The sequence below is a fragment of the Peromyscus leucopus genome, chromosome 8b (genome assembly GCF_004664715.2).
Source record: "Peromyscus leucopus breed LL Stock chromosome 8b, UCI_PerLeu_2.1, whole genome shotgun sequence".
NCBI lineage: Eukaryota > Metazoa > Chordata > Mammalia > Rodentia > Cricetidae > Peromyscus > Peromyscus leucopus.
In genome coordinates this window covers 17,910,340-17,930,679 of record NC_051086.1, presented here as the reverse complement: position 1 = coordinate 17,930,679, position 20,340 = coordinate 17,910,340, and the positions used below count along the sequence as shown (strand labels likewise).

At 46.9% G+C, this 20,340-nt stretch overlaps 1 protein-coding gene across 2 annotated transcripts in view; it reads left to right on the top strand.

The window, feature by feature from the left end:
* The window catches only part of Adra1b (adrenoceptor alpha 1B), a 117,191-nt gene that overhangs the window by 47,131 nt on the left and 49,720 nt on the right, over window positions 1–20,340 (top strand). Inside the window, exons 2-3 of one of the 2 annotated variants that reach the window (XM_028864266.2) lie at window positions 11,151–11,212; window positions 11,714–12,855. In XM_028864266.2, coding sequence (XP_028720099.1) covers window positions 11,907–12,855 — 949 coding nt within the window. In that variant the 5' untranslated portion in view covers window positions 11,151–11,212; window positions 11,714–11,906. Of the gene's footprint in view, window positions 1–11,150; window positions 12,856–20,340 lie in introns of both variants that reach the window. The other variant, XM_037200622.1, reaches the window with a different exon arrangement.

Here is a 20,340-nt window from a genome sequence, read left to right as displayed (position 1 = left end):
ACTGACATAATTGTTCCAGTGGCCAAGAATCACAAGCCACGAGCTTGCTGCCCTGCTTGTGGGGTTCAGCTCTTCCTCTCTGCACAGCAAACTCCACTGGGCCAACTGCCCACCATACTCCACTCCCTGAGATCGCCAACACCCACACCAGCTTTGCCTCCAACCCAAGGAAGACAGAATGATTGCCAGAGAGCTCTGGGCTCTCTGAATATGGCCACTTGAAAAGTAAAGGCAGATAGATTGTTTCTGTGAACCTGGTAGGATTCTTGTGTTAAAATGAGAGAATGTGGGCTGGGAAGAGAGCTCAGCTGGTAACATATCTGCCTTGCAAAGCCTAGGACCTGAGTTCAATCCCCTATACCCACATAAAATATATGGTTGTGGTGGCACATGCCACCCAGTACTGGCAACCTAGACACGGACAGATCCCTGGGGCTCACTGGCCGGACAGCCTTACCTAATCAGTGAGCCCCCAGACCCCAGGGAGAGATCTTGTCTCAAAAAAAAAAAAAAGGAAAGCAAGGTGGGTGGTACCTAAAGAGGAATGCTGTCAGAGATTGTCCTTGGCAGACATACACACCATTGCACATTACACACACACACACACATGCATGAAGAGGGTAATCTTTGTGAAGCATGCAACGTGTGTATCCCGGCATACAGCAAGTTCTCTACAAATGTTCTCTATTGCCTGTGTTCTTGTTTCTGCATGGAAATTTACCTCAGAAAAAAAAAATAAACAAAAGAAAAGAATTCATCAGTTATGTCAATTGTCAATCAAGAGTTAGAAGGACAGGGGAGAGGCTGGCTCAGCAAGCATGTGCTTAAATCATCCAGGACTGGAAATCTGTTGTGTACTTTTAAGATTATACAAAAGTATCAACAACAACTAACATTTGTTGAAAGCTTTCTAGGTTCCAGGCAGAGTTCCATTTAATCCTCTCAACCACTTGATGTGGTAAATATTATTAAAACCCCCATTTTGTAGACAAACAGATGGGAGGTTAAACAAATGAAGGAGCTTTTCCAGATCACAAAACCCAGAAGAGGCAAGAGTGAAAATACGATCTGTCCAGATGAAACCACTCTGCTGTGTAGCTGGTATTTCCTTAAGGCTAACTGGCACCTCATGCTGTCACGGGGGTCTGTATCTACGCCACCACCTGGCTCTCGCTCACTCACTCTCATCCGCTCACTCTTGCTCCAGCAATGGCTCACTAGCTACATAGAACCAGCAACCTTTACAGTCCCTAAAAAGACAGTTGTTTGGGGCTGGAGAGATGGCTTGGAGGTTGAGAGCACTCACTGCTCTTCCAAAGGACCCAGGTTCAATTCCCAGCACCCACATGGCAGCTCACAGCTCTCTGTAACTCCAAGATCTGACACCCTCACACAGACATGCATGCAAGGCAAAACACCAATGGCATAAAATAAAAACAAACAAATAAATAAATGGCAATTATTTAGTTGGGTTTCTATATTAGTAAGGGTTCTTTGGATAAACAGAACTGATAGAATGAATATGTATATATAATAACACATATGTATTAAAGGGGCATTTGTTAGACTGACTTACAAAACAAGGCTTGGGTATTCCAACAATGGTTGTCTCGCATCAAACAGTCTAATAATCTAGTAGATGGTCAGTCCAACAGGCTGGATATCTCAGCAGTCCCAATCTGGTACAGAAGGCTTGGAGGATACTTGGAGAGTTGCTGGTCTTCAATCTATGTTGGAAACCAGGAGAAATTGGTTCTAATTCCAGTAGCAGCAACAGGATAGATGAACTTGCCAATAAGAGTGAGGGTAAGCAGGCAAAGGAAGTTCCCTACTTTCTGTATCCTTTTATCTAGGCTGCCACCAGAAGGTGCCACACACATTTAGGGTGGGTCTTCCCACATCTAATAATCTGATCAAGAGAGTCTCTCCCAGGAGTTCACAGTGGCTTCTGCTTGGGTTGATTCTAGATTCCTGTCAAGTTGACAACTGAAATTAGCCACCACAGTCTCCCACACTTCTTGGGGAAGTTGAGGTAGGCCCTGATATAAGCTCACTTGAGATGCCCAGAAAGATTAAAAGAAGAATGTTTTTAGAGAAACACATGACATTTGTGGGGCACAATGTGATAATCTATTGTGTATATAATAGTGTGATGATCAAATCATGACAGCTAGCATTTCTGCCTCCTGGGCCCTCTGTCTTATTCTGTATTGGAAGACTCTTCTAGCTATTTCCAAATAATCATATATTGTTAACCGTTCAAACTCTATTGTGCCCCTAGAGTTACTTCCTCCTACTTCAGCTCCTGATACCCAGACTCCCTCTGCCCTTCCTGGTCTCTAGTGACTACTCTGCTGCTCTCCCCTCCCTCAGAATTGACATTTATAACTTCCACAGATGATTGATGGCATTGCTTTTTACCCTTCCATGCCATCTTTTCTACCCCAGATTTCAGATTTCAATTTTTTATTCATTCATCTTTGTTCTTGTTATTGTTTGTATTCCAGACTGGCTTCTAACTTTAAATGTAGTAGAGGCAAGCCTTGAACTCCTGACCTTCCTACCTCTCCTCCTCCTGAATGCTGGAATTACTGGCATGCATCACCACACTTGGCCCAAGATTTCAATTTTTATGGCCAAAAACATTTCGCTTGTACATATATCACGTTTTCTTTATAGGAAGAGAGATTTCAGCTTTGGATCCTACAGAGAAGGGCCCACATTTGTGCTTTACTGTTACACCACCCCAAACACTCTGCCTCCATAGATCTGTGTTCCTGGTCTACTAAGACTTGCCCAGAACTTTCTGTAGTGTTCTTGCTGTTGATTTTTTTTTTTTTTTTTTTTTTTTTTTTTTTTTTTTGCTGCAGCAGCAGCAGCATCAAACTATAGCCAAATGTGGGGTACCCAAGAGATGAAGAGTATCAGCTTTCTTATCAGACGACCGCTATTCCAATCCCATGTTTACATAATTCCAGGCAAGTTACCAAATCTCACCCATCCTCAGTTTCCTTACCTATAAAACAGAGCCAACAATATCTGTCACAAAAAAAAAAAGTGTTGTTGGGGGGGGGGTCAGACTAGGTGACTCAAGTGGGTGGCCTTGGCATATGCCGGTGCCTATATAAACCAAAAAAAATCATAGTTAATGTACATGGGGCCAAAGGAAGAAGGCGAAGTCCACCACCAAGTACTTCTCACTTCTGCGGGAGCAGGAGACAGACGGGGCCCTCCTGGGAATGAGCATCATGTATTTAATTTCCATCATCCCAGATTTCTCTTGTTTGGAAGTTTCCAAAACATTTTCTGCTCACTAGCACAGTCCCCATAAGAAGCAGAGAGACCAGGAAGCCTCCTCTTCCTCCCCTCATCTTTTAAAGACTCCCTAGGCAAGCTTCCAAATCTTTTAATTTGGTGTCCAGTAAACAGCTGAGAATCTCCGGGCACTTCCTGTCTCATCCTTACTCAGTGCTCTACTGAGATGAGCAGAGAATACTGCCTCTTTCTCACCCTCCTCCCCCTCACTCACCAGGTACCTGTACCCAAAGTGATGCCCCACACAACTGACAAGCTTGCCTGGATTAATCTCAGGACATTTTTGCCCAAGAATGAAGACAAGAAAGCAGAAACCAGTCCAGGTCCACTCCTCTGCCTTGCTCCCCTGGGGCCTGGTTTGTCCCCTCCAAAGTGAGGCGCTTTGTCCAGATACAATTTTTAGATGCCCCCAAGGAAAAGACTCCCACCACTTCCTTCAGAACTCTTTGAACTTGGTGACCATCACAAGTGAAAATCCCCCAAAAGGCTTGTGTGGTTTGGATCAGAAAGTACAAAAGAGGAAGAAGAGAAGGGATAGGGAAATTGGAGCTTTGTATCCGGTATTTCTGCCTTTCCTTCTTTAACTCACATCTTTGTTCAGGGTAGGACCCAATCCTCTGCCTCCCCATCATTTATTTCAGACCGTGAAGTCCGTGAGGACCAGGGAGTCCAGCATCAATTCATTTGATGTGATTCAAGTTGTGTTCTGTGATAAATGACAAATAGTAAAATACTGGGTTCATTCTGTTGACCCAAAGTAAAAGAGAGAGGGAGGGAGGGAGAGACTCACAGACAGCTGTAAGTAACAGAATAGAAATAAATTAGTTAAGAGTCCTAACAAGAATTTGACCCTGAGGAAGCCACAGGAATTAAGGAAAATCATAGGACAAAGCAATAGATACATACATATATACATATATGAAAGGTAAATACATACTTGCATAGACACATATCCATGATAGATAGATACACACATGATAGGTAATTGACAGATAAAGGATAAATACATAGATGCATAGGTGACCATGGTAATATACATACATGCTGCATACCTAGGTTGTAAATATAAAATCATAGAAAATATTAATGTAATAACAGTGGCAGCCCTTTGTTGAGGGTTTTTGTAGACAGCTTCCAGCCTAAGCATTAAAGACCAGAACGCCTTTCATCTACACAGCCACCTGCTACGTGCATTGTCTCAAGGAATCGAAAGCGTTATCCCTAGGGTACAAGCAAGTTAAGGAACTAAAACAGCTTACATAGCTTGTCCAAAGGTCACACAGCAGAGCTACTAAAACTGTGCTCAAACTCAGAGCCTGTGGCATGGTGCAGAAACATGATACCCGTGGCAGCTGAGTTATGAGCATGGAGTCACATCTCTTGGCTACTGATACTGGCTCTGCCTCAGGCCAGCCCTATCCTCTTCCAGGGCCTTTGTGTCCCCACACGTAAAACAGGAAAGTCAGACTCAATTAAGACTTTTCTATGTTTCAGATAGTAACTATTTTCGGCTGTACCAGCCAGATGACCCAGATGTTGCAACTACTCGGCTTTGACACTATAGGGTGAAAACTGCCATAGTCTGCACATAAACAAAATGGGCATGGCTGTGTTTCAATGGAACTTTACTTATTAAAAAATAAAATAAATAATAAACAGGCACACAGCTTGATTTAATTCATAGGCTGTAGTTTGCATGCCCTGGACTAGATGATCTTTAGGGTTTGGGGCATTAGTGGTGGTGGTGGTGGTGTCACTGCGGATGCTGTTGCTGCTGCTGCTGATGATGATGATGATGATGATGATGATGATGATGGTGATGCTGTTGCTGCTGCTGCTGTTGCTCCAACATTTTAGGAGTTCCTGGTTCTGGCTTGTAGTGGTAGAGCTCAGAGGAGCCAGGGCAGTGAAGAGGCAGCTGTAAGGAGCCTGTTGCCATAAGCTTTAATGGTCGCAGCATGTGTTGTTAGAGTGACTCTGGCATTGTTTTCTAGTACAGTGGCTAGCTGACATAAAAAGACTTGTTCTCCAGACCTATAGAGAGAACTGTCAGATTCTATGCACAGGCACCCTGGGCCTGCACCCTGGACTCCCAGGCTCTTCCCCAATGTGGGATGTGAATTTAGCCCCTAGATGACTTGGCAGTTAATCTTCATCAGCTTGCTACAGAGGGCTGTTGTGGAGCCCTCCCTACTCACAGGATGGGGTTCATGCACCAGATTAGGGGAATCCAAGCTCATCAAAATTTGCCACAGACAAAAGCCATTCTGCACAGTGGGAAACTGAGATTCCTCAGTCTTGGGGGCCTCTGACATGTATGCTGTCTTTAGAAGTAGCAGATATGTCTGCTGCCGTCAGCATCCCTTTTCTAGAAGAAAGGACAGGCCCCTTCTTGTCCCTCTAACCTAGAGGTTCAGAGGAATAAAATTTCTCCTTTGAGAGCCCACAGTCTTCAGGGTACCTGGTGGAGTGGACACCTCACACCATCAGTGCTTTTTTCTTTTTCACCTCATTTATGGGATGCTTTGTATCCTGCCTATACTCTCTGCCAGTCCTTTTGCCTCGGGCAGGTCATTTAACACTGAACCTCAGTTTCCCCATCCACCCAAAGTGCACAATAGCAGCATCTACCTAATATCATTGTCACCATTAAGTAAGATACATTATGTCAAGCATTTTGGCCCCGTGCCAAGTACTTACTGAACGCCTTGTAATCCCTGGCTGAAAGATGCTCCTAGCCTCTTGCATTGGCACTTTTTACACAATATCACACTCAGTCTTCAACATGGCCTTGGAAAGCAGAAACTACGGTGATCTTCATCTCACCAGCAGGGAAGCTGGGAGTCCAATGCGGTTATGTGATTTGCTCAAGATCACCAATTATGAAAGTGGGATATAAACCCAGTCAGCTAGATGCCAAACTTCTGCCTCTCAATACTTTATTATTCCCCCCCCCCCAAAGCCACATTAGTTGCTCTTCAGGGATGGAGCGGCGTTACAATGAATCCAAGACAGCCTTCAATTCCTTGGCAGACCGAGCACAGGGAGGGTGAGCAGGCTGGTCTGAGGAATGCCTCTGCAGACCCTTCTATGGAAGATGGTTCTGCTGTCCTCCTCCCTGACCACTGCTCCTGCGGGACCCTGGCCACACTCCGTTTTCTGCCGTCATTTCCTTTAGGCTGACATGGAGCCTTCAGCTGCATTTTTTTTTTTAATCTCAGTCTGGTGCAGAGAGAAGGCTGCATTGCAGCTTTGAAGCCAGATAATGATGCTAAGAAAATTGAGGCTGACTGCTCACTGAAGAGCCGTGGTCATGTCCAGAACCTTGTTGAGCCTCAGTGTCCTCATTTGTAAAATGGGCATAAGTTGAACTGTTGAGCTGTTGTGAGAAGTGCCTGGCACATGGAAGGTTCTCTCTAAAAGGTGTTTTTCCTTCATTCCCCATGCTTAGTGGATGGTGAGTGCTAAGTTACTGTTTGCTTAGTTAACTCATCTTTGATTCACCAACAGCACTTAGTGTCATACCTCTTACAAGGCATATGCCAATATCCAATTGGATTGAAACTGGAGAGAGCAAGACAGAATAAACCATAGATAAAATAACTGTATGATTCCAGGAGAGAGATCACCTCCCATAAATGCTCTAAGTAAAACACTGCCAGCCTCAGTTTCCCCTATGTTCAGATTCAGGGACAGCTTCTCCTAGAGGACTCACAGAAATGGAAGTTTGCAACATCGGAGGTTTCTAATGTAATAAGATGGGTAATGAAAAGATTCTTCTGCCCAAAGCCCTCGAGTGAGTCAGAGCTCTGTGCTTGGCTTTGCCCCAGGGAGTACCGAGAAAATGAAATATCGCCTGTATCCTCATGGTACCTAAACAATGCCATGGGTCAAAACTCAGCCAGAAGGGCGAAGAGGCATCTCCAGTGAGGCTGGGGACAGAGGAGACCAAAAAAGTGACCATCAGCAGGGCTTGATGAGTGGGGGCCCTGCCTCCTGTCTGCTATTAAGGCTGCTACCTGTTTGCTTGTTGGTGGGACATGTTTGTTTTGCCTCTGTGAAACACACTGATAGATGACAGCATGTCAGAAATCTGCAAGGATATCTGACTTCCCTCACTGCCTCAATAATCTCTTCCACATCCTGACACATGAATGGAGACCCAAGTCCTCACCTAGACAATAAACTATTTTCTTTGGTAATAAAGATAAGCCAACTTTGAATCTCAGATTTGTTCTTTATGGGGGTGTGTGTGTGTGTGTGTGTCTGTGTGTGTGTGTGTCTCTCTCTCTCTCTCTCTGTGTGTGTGTGTGTGTGTGTGTGTGTGTGTGTGTGTGTGTGTGTGTATTTCTTCCCTCCTGGCCTTTTGCCAGGAGACACTGGGTTTTTACATTGCATTGCTTCTTGTGCCTATGTAGAAACAGCCTCGGTGGATTCTGTGGTGTGCTGTTGGCTGTTTAGTAGCTTCAAAAAGTGATGCCCCAGTAAGTGAGAAGTGGGCGACTGTCACAGTCAAAATGTGGACTGGGACCTTGTTCTTCACTCTGCCTCTCCCTCCCCATCCCCACATCCCTGACTTCGTACGAATCAGCTCTGCCCCAGCTCACCAGTATTCTCTTCCTACCCCACATCACCCTGGGAGGAAACAGCTCCAGGAAAGCTCTGTCCTCCTAGCCCTCAGGATATGTAGGAAACTGGGATGATATCCCACTGCCACCTCCCAGAGGAGATGCAATAAAGGGGGGCAGCAGGGTGGATTTGGGGGCTAGTCTGTCCAGCCAGCACACAGGGTATCTCAAAAGGTCATCTGGACTAGCCTCTGTCTCCACACACAATCATACCAGAGCCATCCAAAACCAAACATCCTCATTAAGATCCCTGGCAGATGGCTGCAGACACTGTCCTAGTCCACACCCCACTGTGGAAGTCAAGAGTGGCTGTTGATGGCTTTCCTCTTCATCAGGAGAAGCCCCATTCTGTGGGCCAGAGAAAAGGGTCAATGGCCTGGCAACCTATGGAAACTGGCCAGGGCCCTTTGCTTTCATACCATCTCCATGATGGCAAAACGGGTGAGTTGAGGTCCTAGGAGCTTTTACAGATCCACATTACCACAAGTCTAGGCATCTTATTTTTAAATCTCTAAAGATAATTTAGGTCAGATAATTGAAATGGGGGGGGTCCTATTTTCAAGGATGTCTGCATCACAATTGGGTTTTTTTGTTTGATAGAGGATTGATTGATTGATTGATTGATTGATTTTAACCTCAGAGAAACTCCTTGAAATTGAATATTTTGTGCAACTGGAGAGCCTGTGTGTTTTTGTGGAAGAAGATCCAAACTTTAAATATATAGTGATACATGCTGGTAACAGCAGCGCTAAAGAAGCTGGGACAAAAGGAAGATTAACATGAATTTGTGGCCATCCTGGGCTAACAATGAGTTCTAGGCCAGCCTGGGCCACAAGTAATACCATCTCTCAAACAGACTATCAAGGGCTGAAGAGATGGCTTGTCAGTCAAGAGCATTTGTTGCTCTTGCAGAGGACTCAGATTCAGCTCCCACCACCTACATGATAACTCACAGCCATCCCAACTCCACTTCCAGGGGATCCCAAGCCACCTTTTGACCTTCACAGGAACCAGGCATGAATGTAGCATGTAGCACACAGATGTTCGTGTGGGTAAAACACTCATATACACAAAATAATACAATAAATCATTGGGCAGTGGTGGCGGTGGCATACACCTTTAATCCCAGCACTCAGGAGGCAGAGCCAGGCGGATCTCTGTGAGTTTGAGGCCAGCCTGGTCTACAGAGTGAGATCCAGGACAGGTACCAAAACTACATGGAGAAATCCTGTCTCAAAAAAAAAAAAATACAATAAATCTAAAAAAAACACAAACAAGCAAATAAACGAAAACCTTAATCCTCTCCAAAAAGTACAAAAAGAAAGAGATGAGGAATCCAACTTCAGGTTGAAGAACTTGCATGTAAATCACCTTGCTTCTGGCCTGCTTCCTCAGCCCCTAATCAAAATACAGCGATTATCAGAAGCAGAAATGAGAAGTTGGGGATGTGGCTTGTGGACTGGAGGAAAGGGGTATCAGGTGTCTCCTTTCAGTTCAACAGCCACTACCCTGTACCCTGCCTTACGTCACCAGTATATGACTCACTACTCCACTGCTTTCTTGTGTGTCCATGGAGAGCAGTCATGTCTCTCTCCAAGACCTGTTAAAGAAGAAAGAAAGTAAGCAAGCTGGATATGGTGGCTCATGCCTGTCATCTTAGCCCTGGGGAGGCTGAGGCCAGAGAATTTTGGAGTTTGGGGCCATCTTGGTCGACATAGTGAGTTCAAGACCAGTGTGGGCTACACAGCAAGACCCAGTCAAAAAGAACAAAGAAGGAAGAGGGGAGGGAGAAGTGGAGGGAAACAAGTCAGTGTTTGACTATCAGCAGGAGCTCAACAAATGTGGGCCCCTTGCCAGCAGCAGGATCTTGGGCCCCAAAATGAGCCATTTAAAGAGTTCTATCTACACACTGTCCCCTATTTTGCCCCTGGAGGAACAGTGTGAGTCTGCAGCTAAATGCTCGGTACTGAATTAGGGAGATCCAGCAATGGGGTTCAACTCCAACGCACAGCGCCTCTCCTCGGTGGGTGTATGTACTTGAACAAAGAGTTCAACTTCCCCAGGAGCTGGAGTCCCGTCGTCAAAACAGAAATCAGCATGAGACTAGTTCTTCTCTCATCGGGTCAGGAGAAAAGGCAAAATGAACTTAGCACGCAGGCTAGGACCTACGTGTTGAGTTGACCAACACTGGAAGGTGGAGAGATAAGGACCTTGAGTTCAAAACTAACCTGGGGTATATAGGGAGAACGTGTTTCAAAAAAAAAAACTAACAAGAAAATGCTTCCTTGATTTGCCCTTATTTCTTCCCTTGTTGTAATTACAGACCATGACCCACCCCTGAAAAGAGACCTTGTAGCTTAATAGCTAACATGAATACAAGACAATATAAGAAAAGAGCCAGCAGATAACCAAGGTCCCCTAAGCCCTTGCCCCAGAGTTTGGCAGTCTGTTTGTCCTCTCTTTACTCCCACAGGGCCAGCTAGCTCCCTCCTTTCCCCTCCATCCCTTACTTAACTATCTCTTTAGTGACATTCCAAGCACCTACTTAAATGTCAAGTTCAGACTGTAGATGCTGCTCAGATGGGAGATTGTGTGCTTGCCTAGTATGCCTGAGGCCCTGGGTCCCGTGCCCAGTATTGCATAAACTGGCCATGGTGGTGCATACCTGTAATTCCAGCCCCCACCACCCCCCGGAGGTAGAGATAGGAAAACCAAGAATTCAAAGCGATCCTTATACTACATAGTGAGCTGGAGGGCAACCTGACTGTCGTTAAAAACAAAGCCAACTTCCAGTTCGTATTCCTCCACACCCTGGTTGCATGTCTCTGTCTTAGGTTAATCTTCTTAACTCCTGCCATCAGATGTCATACCTCAAATTTTGCTTGTTTGTTTCTTTTGTCTGGTCTCACTAGAATGTAAGCTCTGGCCTACAGGTCAGGAATCTGACTACCCGCTGCAGTTGTTGGAGAACAGTGCCCAGAACCAAACCATTGTCTGGAGGTGAACACTAACAACCCACTGAAGGAATGTGTGCAGAAATAATGAATGAATGAATGAATGAATGAATGAATGAATGAATGAACAGAAGCCTCTAGGTTTTATCAAGGCCAAAGAGGTTACAAGGGGGGAATAAACTACATGGCTGGTCTCAGATGTGACTCAGATCCCTTCCACCTGCCTAACCCTAGCGTTTTCTCCCTTTTGTAGAAGCCGGACAAGTTGCACATCCCTCTAAGCCCATGGCTTGACTCCAGGAGCCCCCATTAGAGGTAAGCATCCCCCGCTCACCTTTTAACTGAAGCATGAACAGAAGGGAAAATAATCCCGGAGGGGCCCCCAGGGATGTATGAACCGGGATGCCCACACCCGGATCCCTACCCCATCCCTACAGAGGGAACATTGCCGGGCGCGACTGGTCTCCTGGCCGACCCGGTTGGCGGCGGCGTCGGGGCTGCGCGCCTTGGCTGGACCCGCATTGCCCCCTAGTGCCGCACAGAGTCAGGGCGCCCGGGCTTCCCCGCCTGATGTCACCGCCGTGCAGTCAGCCCAGAGGCGGCTCATTGAAAGCAGACCCTCCTCGCGATCGCTGGGCGGAGAAGGCACCGCGGTCCGCAGACCCGCCGCGGGCCGGGCACAGCCGGGCACCCCCGGCCCGGCGCCCGCTCCTCCCCGCGCTCCCGCGCCAGCCCGGCCAGGCGCGCCTGACGTGGACCATTAAACTTGGAGCTGCCGCCTCGTCCCCTCTCTCCTCCTCCTCCTCCCTCTGACAGGCGAGCGAGCCGCTGGGTGCAGGCAGGCGACGTGCTGCCGGGCTAGGCTGCCCGGGGGAGATGACTTCTTGCCAGGAAGACGCCTCTGGAAAGAAGACCACAGAGGGAGCAAAGTTTCAGGGCAGCTGAGGAGCCTTGGTCGCAGCCCTTCCGAGCCCAATCTCCTCCCTGGCTATGGAGGGCGGACTCTAAAATGAATCCCGATCTGGACACCGGCCACAACACATCAGCACCTGCCCACTGGGGAGAGTTGAAAGATGCCAACTTCACTGGCCCCAACCAGACCTCGAGCAACTCCACACTGCCCCAGCTGGACGTCACCAGGGCCATCTCTGTGGGCCTGGTGCTGGGCGCCTTCATCCTCTTTGCCATCGTGGGCAACATCCTGGTCATCCTGTCAGTGGCCTGCAATCGGCACCTGCGGACGCCCACCAACTACTTCATTGTCAACCTGGCCATTGCTGACCTGCTGTTGAGTTTCACAGTTCTGCCCTTCTCTGCTACCCTGGAAGTGCTTGGCTACTGGGTGCTGGGACGCATCTTCTGTGACATCTGGGCAGCGGTGGATGTCCTGTGCTGCACGGCCTCCATCCTAAGCCTATGTGCCATCTCCATTGATCGCTACATTGGGGTGCGCTACTCTCTTCAGTACCCCACGCTGGTCACCCGCAGGAAGGCCATCTTGGCACTCCTCAGTGTGTGGGTCTTGTCCACGGTCATCTCCATCGGGCCTCTCCTCGGCTGGAAAGAACCTGCGCCCAATGATGACAAGGAATGCGGGGTCACCGAAGAACCCTTCTACGCCCTCTTTTCCTCTCTGGGCTCCTTCTACATCCCACTAGCGGTCATTCTGGTCATGTACTGCCGGGTCTACATCGTGGCCAAGAGGACCACCAAGAATCTGGAGGCGGGAGTCATGAAGGAGATGTCCAACTCCAAGGAGCTGACCCTGCGGATCCATTCCAAGAACTTTCATGAGGACACCCTCAGCAGTACCAAGGCCAAGGGCCACAACCCCAGGAGTTCCATCGCTGTCAAACTTTTTAAGTTCTCCAGGGAAAAGAAAGCAGCCAAAACCCTGGGCATTGTAGTCGGAATGTTCATCTTGTGTTGGCTCCCCTTCTTCATCGCTCTCCCGCTTGGTAAGTTGGGGACTGGCAGAGGGGAGATCAACCTTTTCCCTGGGTTTCCTGATGGTCTCGCCCTAAAGTTTTTGTGTGGGTTTGGTTATTTTTATTCAATCAATGTGTGTTTGGGGATTGGATGATATTGTTTGTTCTGCAAGGGCTTTGCAGATTGGGGAATTGGCTAAGAACCAACTCAGGTGTTGGTGAAAAAAAAAAAAAAGCTAAGGTACTAGGCACTTGAAATAGAAGCACGGGAGGAGAATCTGGGATGTGGAGTGACTCACTCGCTGGCCTCAGTTTAATAATTAAAAAGGACACTGGGCTCCAACATCACACCAGTGTTATTTCGGTAGTAACGATGTGTCTGAGAAGGCAGCGTCACTAACGCAGCATACCAAATAGTTTGTAGTTACTGCAGACGCGGCATTGGGGAAGCAGGGAGGCGGCTCCTACAGAGAGAGGCAGTGTTCATTCAATATTTGCAGGGACCACGTTTCCCAGCCTTGCAGTGGCTGCGGCCTCCCCCCTCCTCCCTCCCCGCTGCCTCTCCTCTTCCTGCACTGTCGTCCTTACCAGATACTACAGCATTTTACAGCCCCACAGCTTTCAAGGGCCTTTAAGTTTCTGAAGCTTGGGATTTCAAAGAGAAACATTCTCAGTTTTCACCCCCCAAAATGCTCCCAACTCTGGTGATTTATGAAATGTTCAGAATTTAATTATAGCTGACCCTCACCTACGGCTATAAGAAGCCCAAACTAAGCAAGATGGAATTCAGTGCCTCCTGCCCCATCTACAAAATGTGTCCATCATTTTTGGCTTGGTGGTCCTAGTAAGTAAATTGTTTTAAAAAGGTTGCCCGTTTCCTGCTAGGGAAGAAAAAAATAGCCGAGGTCTGGCTAAAATAAACAGAGAGGAGATGCCATGGCATGCTATTGACATGGCTTGGGAAATCCTTGCCCCTTCTCTGGTGCATTGATCTGCTTTGATTTCTTCTCTTATCCCTGATGAGAACTGGAGGAAAATGAATGGAAGGAAGTGCTCGGGGCATGGTACCAGAAGAGGGAACAGCTTACTGCATGCTATAAACCTCATACACTAGTCATACCTGCAGGGTCTCAAGGGTGACCAAACCCCTCCAGCAGCTGTGACTCCAGAGTCACGCTGCTTCTGCAAGAAAAGGTGAATGAAAAGGAAGTCAATGGTTACCAAGAGTTTCCTTTTTTTTTTTTTTTAAGGAAAAAAAATCTATGTAACATCTTTTCTAAGGAAGTCTGGCAGACTAATGCAGTTCTGAAATTTTTCTCAATGGTGTTAAATAGAAAGAGTTTGAAATTCTGCCCCAGGAGTGATGACATCCCACTGCAGAGGAGAATGATTCTCCTTCTCAAGGTCTTGGGACCTTTGGCAGGCTTGTTTGGTTAACAGTGGGTTAGCTTGAACTGCATTGGACCATCACTAAGATCATGGTTCTGTGTAGGTGTGAGTTGGTCTCTTATCAGCCATATGACCTTGGAGTAATCACTGCGCCTGTGTGAGCCTTAGTATCTTCATCTACAAAATGGGACTAATTAGTATTCACTCCAAGGGGTTTGTGTTGATGTGAGGAAAAGACAGAATAGAATCTGAACCTCAGCAAGAATTTAATCCAAATTAGATGTCAGTACTCTAAACCAAGCCCCAGTCGCTCTCTTGGAGGTAGCAGTGGGTTTCCCCTGTACACCTTTGCCAATCCAGGACCTGTTACTTCCTCCCAGATCAACCCACCAGCATACAGAGGCTATGACCAGGACATGTCCAGTAGGACTCAGAAAAGATCACCCGTGCAATCCTTGGCTCTGAGATTCAAGGGGAATGGGAGCTCCCAACAAATTGGAATGGAAATAGTAGACTCGGGTGGTACAGGCTACAGAGTTCTGCTTTGATCTTGGCCATCAGTCAGCTTTGTGACCCTGGACTTGTTGCTGTGCCTCTCTGAGCCTCAGATCTCTTGTCTTGAGAACAAGACAGTTGAATGAGACCAAAGGAAAATTTATTGAGTGTAACAATCACCTGAGGAACTCCATAGTAACATAGCCCCCTGGGTCCAACGTGCAGATGCTCAGATTCAGTAAATCAGATGGCTATAGAATCTATATGTTTAATCAGACCCCCAGGAGATTCTGAAGGGGTGGATCACAGCTGAGATTTTGAAAGTCATTGTTTAGAGCATCTCTTAGTCCCCTTTAGAGCCCAGCATCCTCAAGTGCTGCAAGCTTGGACCTTCCCCAGCCACCCAGTGGTGTGAGATGGCATGGCTTCTCTCTGGATCTTACGCTTCAAGTTGCCAAGGCTGCCTTCGGTGTCTTCCTTTGCTTTCTGCTCATGCCTGCTGAGACCCTGTCCTTCTAGTGTTTGGGGTCCTTGGTGTACATGCAATAGCAGTGAAAGGTCATCTACTTCCCCGTCTGTGGTGCCCTCAGAGCTTGTTCTCCTCTCCTGTCTGTAAAAACTCTGATTATCCATGACAATGATCACCTGGGAACCCTCCAATGTGTTGTCTCTGAGTGGGCCCAATGAGCATCCTTCATCCATGGAAACCCAACAGTTGAGGTCATCCATGTAGATGAGCTGTGGGTTTGTAATGGCTGCCAAAAAAGTCAAGAACTCAAACAGATGATTGCTTTCTTAATAATTTAAGAACATTACAGCAAGATGGAGCTATAGGTTCCTACCTCCTCCAGGTAGGACAACAGCCAGTGAGAAGTAGCATGTTGGGCAATAGGAGCATTTTTGGAATCTGAAGAAGGCTCCAACTTCTAAATTTTCCATCAAGGACATTTTCCTCAGAGGAGGCAGAGGCAGATGTGAGGAAGTCTACGCTTGACATGCAGGGAAGTACAGGTAGGAATAGTTTCCAGTCCAGCTAGACTTGCAGGTGCCTGGATGGCATGAGATTTCCATAGCTGTGTTTGTTTTCTCCATAGGAGAGAAGGATTGGGATTCCTTCTAGAAGGAGGGAAAATAGACATGGCCCTGCAGGACCCTGCTCTGGGGCCCCATTTGTTTTTCTTCCTCCCTTATTTTTATTTTTGGTAACAGGGTTGGGCCACCTGCAGAGAAGTCTCCTGTGGAGCCCTCCCTACCTGCCCTGCCCCACTCATCTCTCCCCACCCTTTCCCTGTGGCCTCAGACCAAGTTGCATCGGGGACCAGTGCTCGCTTATTCAGGACCAGGGATGCACTTCATCAAACAAGGACCTCTTTCTTTGGCCCCTGGAATTGGGCCAGAGAGTGACAGAGAATCTGGACTAGAATATAGTAGTATTTCTGTCCCATGGACCATGCATGATGTCCAAAAGAACCTCCAGCTGCTTGGTATGACAATGAAGTCCAACTCCCACCAGAGGGGAGCCAGCCTGGTCAAGGTCTGATGAAGTGGCAGGACTCTTGAGGGAGTGTATGTTTCAGTATGGTCAGAAGTGCCAGGCAGCCAACCAGCGGCCGGGTCTAGTAGGCTGTTTAGAAAACACTGGAAACTTGCCTTGCTCCAAATCTTTCTTCTGCCTCTTAAAATGCTGAAAGGCACCAGGAAGCCATTATTGAACTAACTGCTCTCCCCTCCAAATAAATGAAGGTCAATTTCAAAGAGACAGTTGTGCTCCATATAGTACTGGAACCGAATAGCAATCCCTCCCCCATTGATTTGTCCCTCTTCTCATTCAAATGAGGGCTGAGGAATTTATGAACTATCAGCACAAGTGAGAATGAGGGTCTCAGACATAACCTAGGACAGAGCTGCCCCACAAGCATGTGTATGAATCCTCCAGTTCAGCCTTTGAAAGTCCCTCAAGGAAAACAATTACTTTGAGAACCCAGTGAGTAGGAAAATTTTTTTATACACAGGGAACCTTCCTAGAAGAGGGAGATACTGCTGAGCTAAAATACATTTGGCCATTTATTATTTAACCAAAAACTTCCTAAAGTGCCTACTGTGCCCTTGGTTCTGTACTAGGAGTTGGATTGTTGAACCTAAACTACTTGCTTAGTCAACATATGGTCATTGAATACATACCTCGTACAGACATCCTCCTGTACGAGGGCTTCCTATGATATTATCCCATGAACCCTCACAGAGATTCCCTGTGGGGTAACTGCTACCTCTTTGTGGATGAATATACCAAAGCTCAACAGTTAGATTCTTACCCAGGATCACACAGCATTTCAGTGTTAGGACCAAGGACTAAGTCCAGCACTGTCAGACCAGGCCACTACCTGTCCCACCGCACCTGCCCTTTCTGTCCACTGATGACAACCTGCTATCAAAGTAAATGCTCTCCAGGAAACTGCAAACCACCATGTCACCACCCTGTCAGAAGACAGGAGGGACACTGTCATTGTAAAATCCTGCCCACCCCCAAGGGAGGAAAAAAAAAGATCAACTAATGAAGTGTCAGGGCAGAGCCTCCATGTCCAAACTTAAAGCTAGGTTTTCTCCAGAGCTCCTGCAATGTGGGTGCTTAAGCATCTACAAGGCTCTTGTCAGTCAGCCAGCCAAGCTGAAGGGGGAAGTGGGAGGGAACTTGCCTTCCTTCTAGAAATGTGGGTCACATCTTCAATCATGCATCTGTTCACTGAGTTAATATGAATTTACCAAATGGGTACTTCGTCCAGGAACTTTCATAATGAAGTGTCATAGAACTTACTTCTAGTGAGGCAAACAGGTATTTGAAAAAAAAAAAAACACAAAAAGAAGCACAAATGTATCTGTGAGAAGTGCCCAAAATTATTCAAAAGGGATAAGTATATGACGAGGTTCCAGAGAAGTAACATGGAGGCATTAGACTGAACAGTTTAGAGCAGCCACTTCAATAATATCTGTAGAAGAGAGAGCCATGCAGCAGGAAGGTCTCCTGGAGCAGGAAATGATGGCAAGCTCCCAGAACTTAGGATAGGAACAAGCATGGGTAAGACCACAGGCATGGGCAGAAGCCCAGCTGTGCTGGGACTTTGGGGCCACATTCTGGAATTTAAAGAGATGGTTCCGCGGTTGCTTTTGCAAAGGACCACAGAGTTTGGCTGCCAGCACCCACCCACATGGAGCAGCTCAGAACCACCTGTAACTAAATTTTCATATTTGAGCTTGGGTTTTTCATTTAGGTGGTTTTGATTTGTTTGTTTGTTTGTTTGTTTGTTTGTTTGTTTGTTTGTTGATGCAGGGTCTCAGGTAGCCCATTCTGACCAAAACCTGGCTATGTAGCCAAGGATGACCTTGAACTTCTGATCCTCCTTCACTTCCCAAGCACTGACATTGTACACATGCACCACAGTGCCTGTTTATGCACTGCTTGGGGTGGAACTTGGGGCTCTGTGAACATCAGGCAGGCACCCACTGACCTACATCTCCAGCCCTAGATTTTTGTCTTAACTGCTATCTTCGTTGGCCGCTATGGAAAAAGTTGAAGCACACGGAAGAGTCTCTCTAAAATGAAAATACTCTCTCTAAAATGGTGTGGGCCTGGAGAAATGGTTCAGATGCTGTTCTTGCTGAGGACCACAGTTTGGTTCCCAGCACCCACCCACATGGGACAGTTCAGAACCACCTGTAACTCCAGCCAGGTAATATGATATGCCCTCTTCTTCTGGCCTCCAAGGACACCTACACTCATGTACACAGATACACACACACACACACACACACACACACACACACACACACACACCATATACACACAAAGCTTTTAGAAAAAGGTCACTCTGGCCAACATACAGAGTAGACTGGATATGGGACCAGTAAATGTACTGTGAAAGGAAACAGTGTCTTAGGCCATGCAGGTGACGATGGAGATAGCAAGAGGCAGACAGATTCGAGGACTTGGTGTGGGATGGCATAGGAAGGTTAGTGAGAGAAGTGTATCCAGAATAGCCCTGATATTGGCAGAGAACCATCTGGGTACCACTTGTGGAGCTGGGGAAGACAGGATTTGGGACTGCCTGAGTCCAGGCAAGGATTTCTTCCAGGGTTTTCTCCAGACATCCTCCAGGACTCATAAAACACTACAGTGGGCAGGATCTACTAGGTGTTATTATGATTTGAGCAAAGAACATCTAACCTAAAGCCAAAAGTGAGCCCCCAGTGAGCATCTAACAGGAGCAGTTTTGACAGCGCAGGCCCTTGGACCCACCATAAACTTATTATACCAGAATCTCTTATGAGACCAAGAACCTTCAGCCCTTCCCAAGCTTTCCTGGGTGAAGTCTCACGTGTCCAGCACAACTTAGTCCTCCTTACACCTAGGCAGCCCTGGTGGGATACCCCATGGAAATCCAAGAAAATGTCATCAAGCTTCCATTGCACAGCCAAAAGTATCCTCAGTCCTACCCAGGCCTTTGGTCCAATCCACGGGGAGGGAAGCAGGAGGGACGGTGATGTCTTTGAACTCGAGTTTCCCGAATACAGAAATAGAAGGAGCACTGTGGAAGCATCCTCACCACACAGGGCATACTGTGTAGAGTTGGGACCCTACAGGCAAGTCACATCATCCCTGTCTCCTGAGATGAGGACACCAAGTTCAGAGAGGCTCAATCACTTGCCCAAGGTCACACACCTAGTAAATGGTGGAATCCGTCAGACTTGGTACTCAGTAAACATCCTTTGTGTTATCCCTATTGTTAGTATACTGCTTCCCCAAAATTTGTCAGAGATCCGATGCCCAAAGTTTCCACTGGCTCATGACAAAATGAGGAAAACATTGTGTTCTTTTAAAAATGAAATGTATTCAATCTAAATGACTGTCCTTTCAAACTGAAGACTACATCCTTTCTATTTTAAGACACCAAAATAGCATTTTAGATGGAACGATGATAATGAATGGTAATAGTTATATGTAGTGTGTGTGTGTGTGTGTGTGTGTGTGTGTGTGTGTGTGTGTTGTAATGTCCTACTTGATAACATTTAAAAAAAAAAAACTGGCAACCATGTCAGTCACCTTTAAAAATAGTCTGAAATTTGAGTTTCCTAAGGTCTTGAAATCACAGACAATAATACATAAAGATTAATGGGGGAAAGAAGGAAGGAAAGAGGAGAGAAAGAAGGAAGGGAGGGCTGGTGAAATGAGCCAACCTCAGCCTTCCAGTGAAACCAAGTAGGATGGGTGGGACAGAGGAGCCGGAGGGAGGGATGGACTGTGTGGAAGGATAGGTCAGGTACATAGGCCGGGAGCCAATGGTGGACGTGGACATGTCCGCTGGGGCACCAAGGGCCACATGAGTACCGAGGGTCATCGGGGCCCTATGAAGGCTTTACTTTAGTATGTGTGAAGCTGTAAAAACAATGGATGGCTGCCAGCCTCCATCTGGAAATTGCTTTCTCTCCCATCTGCCGGCCTTGTCTACAGCCACTGCAGCCCTGACCACCTCAGATAACGATATGCTAATGACTCCCATACATTAGACTGTGTCACTTGGTGCTAAGGGTGAGGGCTACCCCACAGCCCCTGACCTGTCCTCTCCTTGGGTTGGTGGG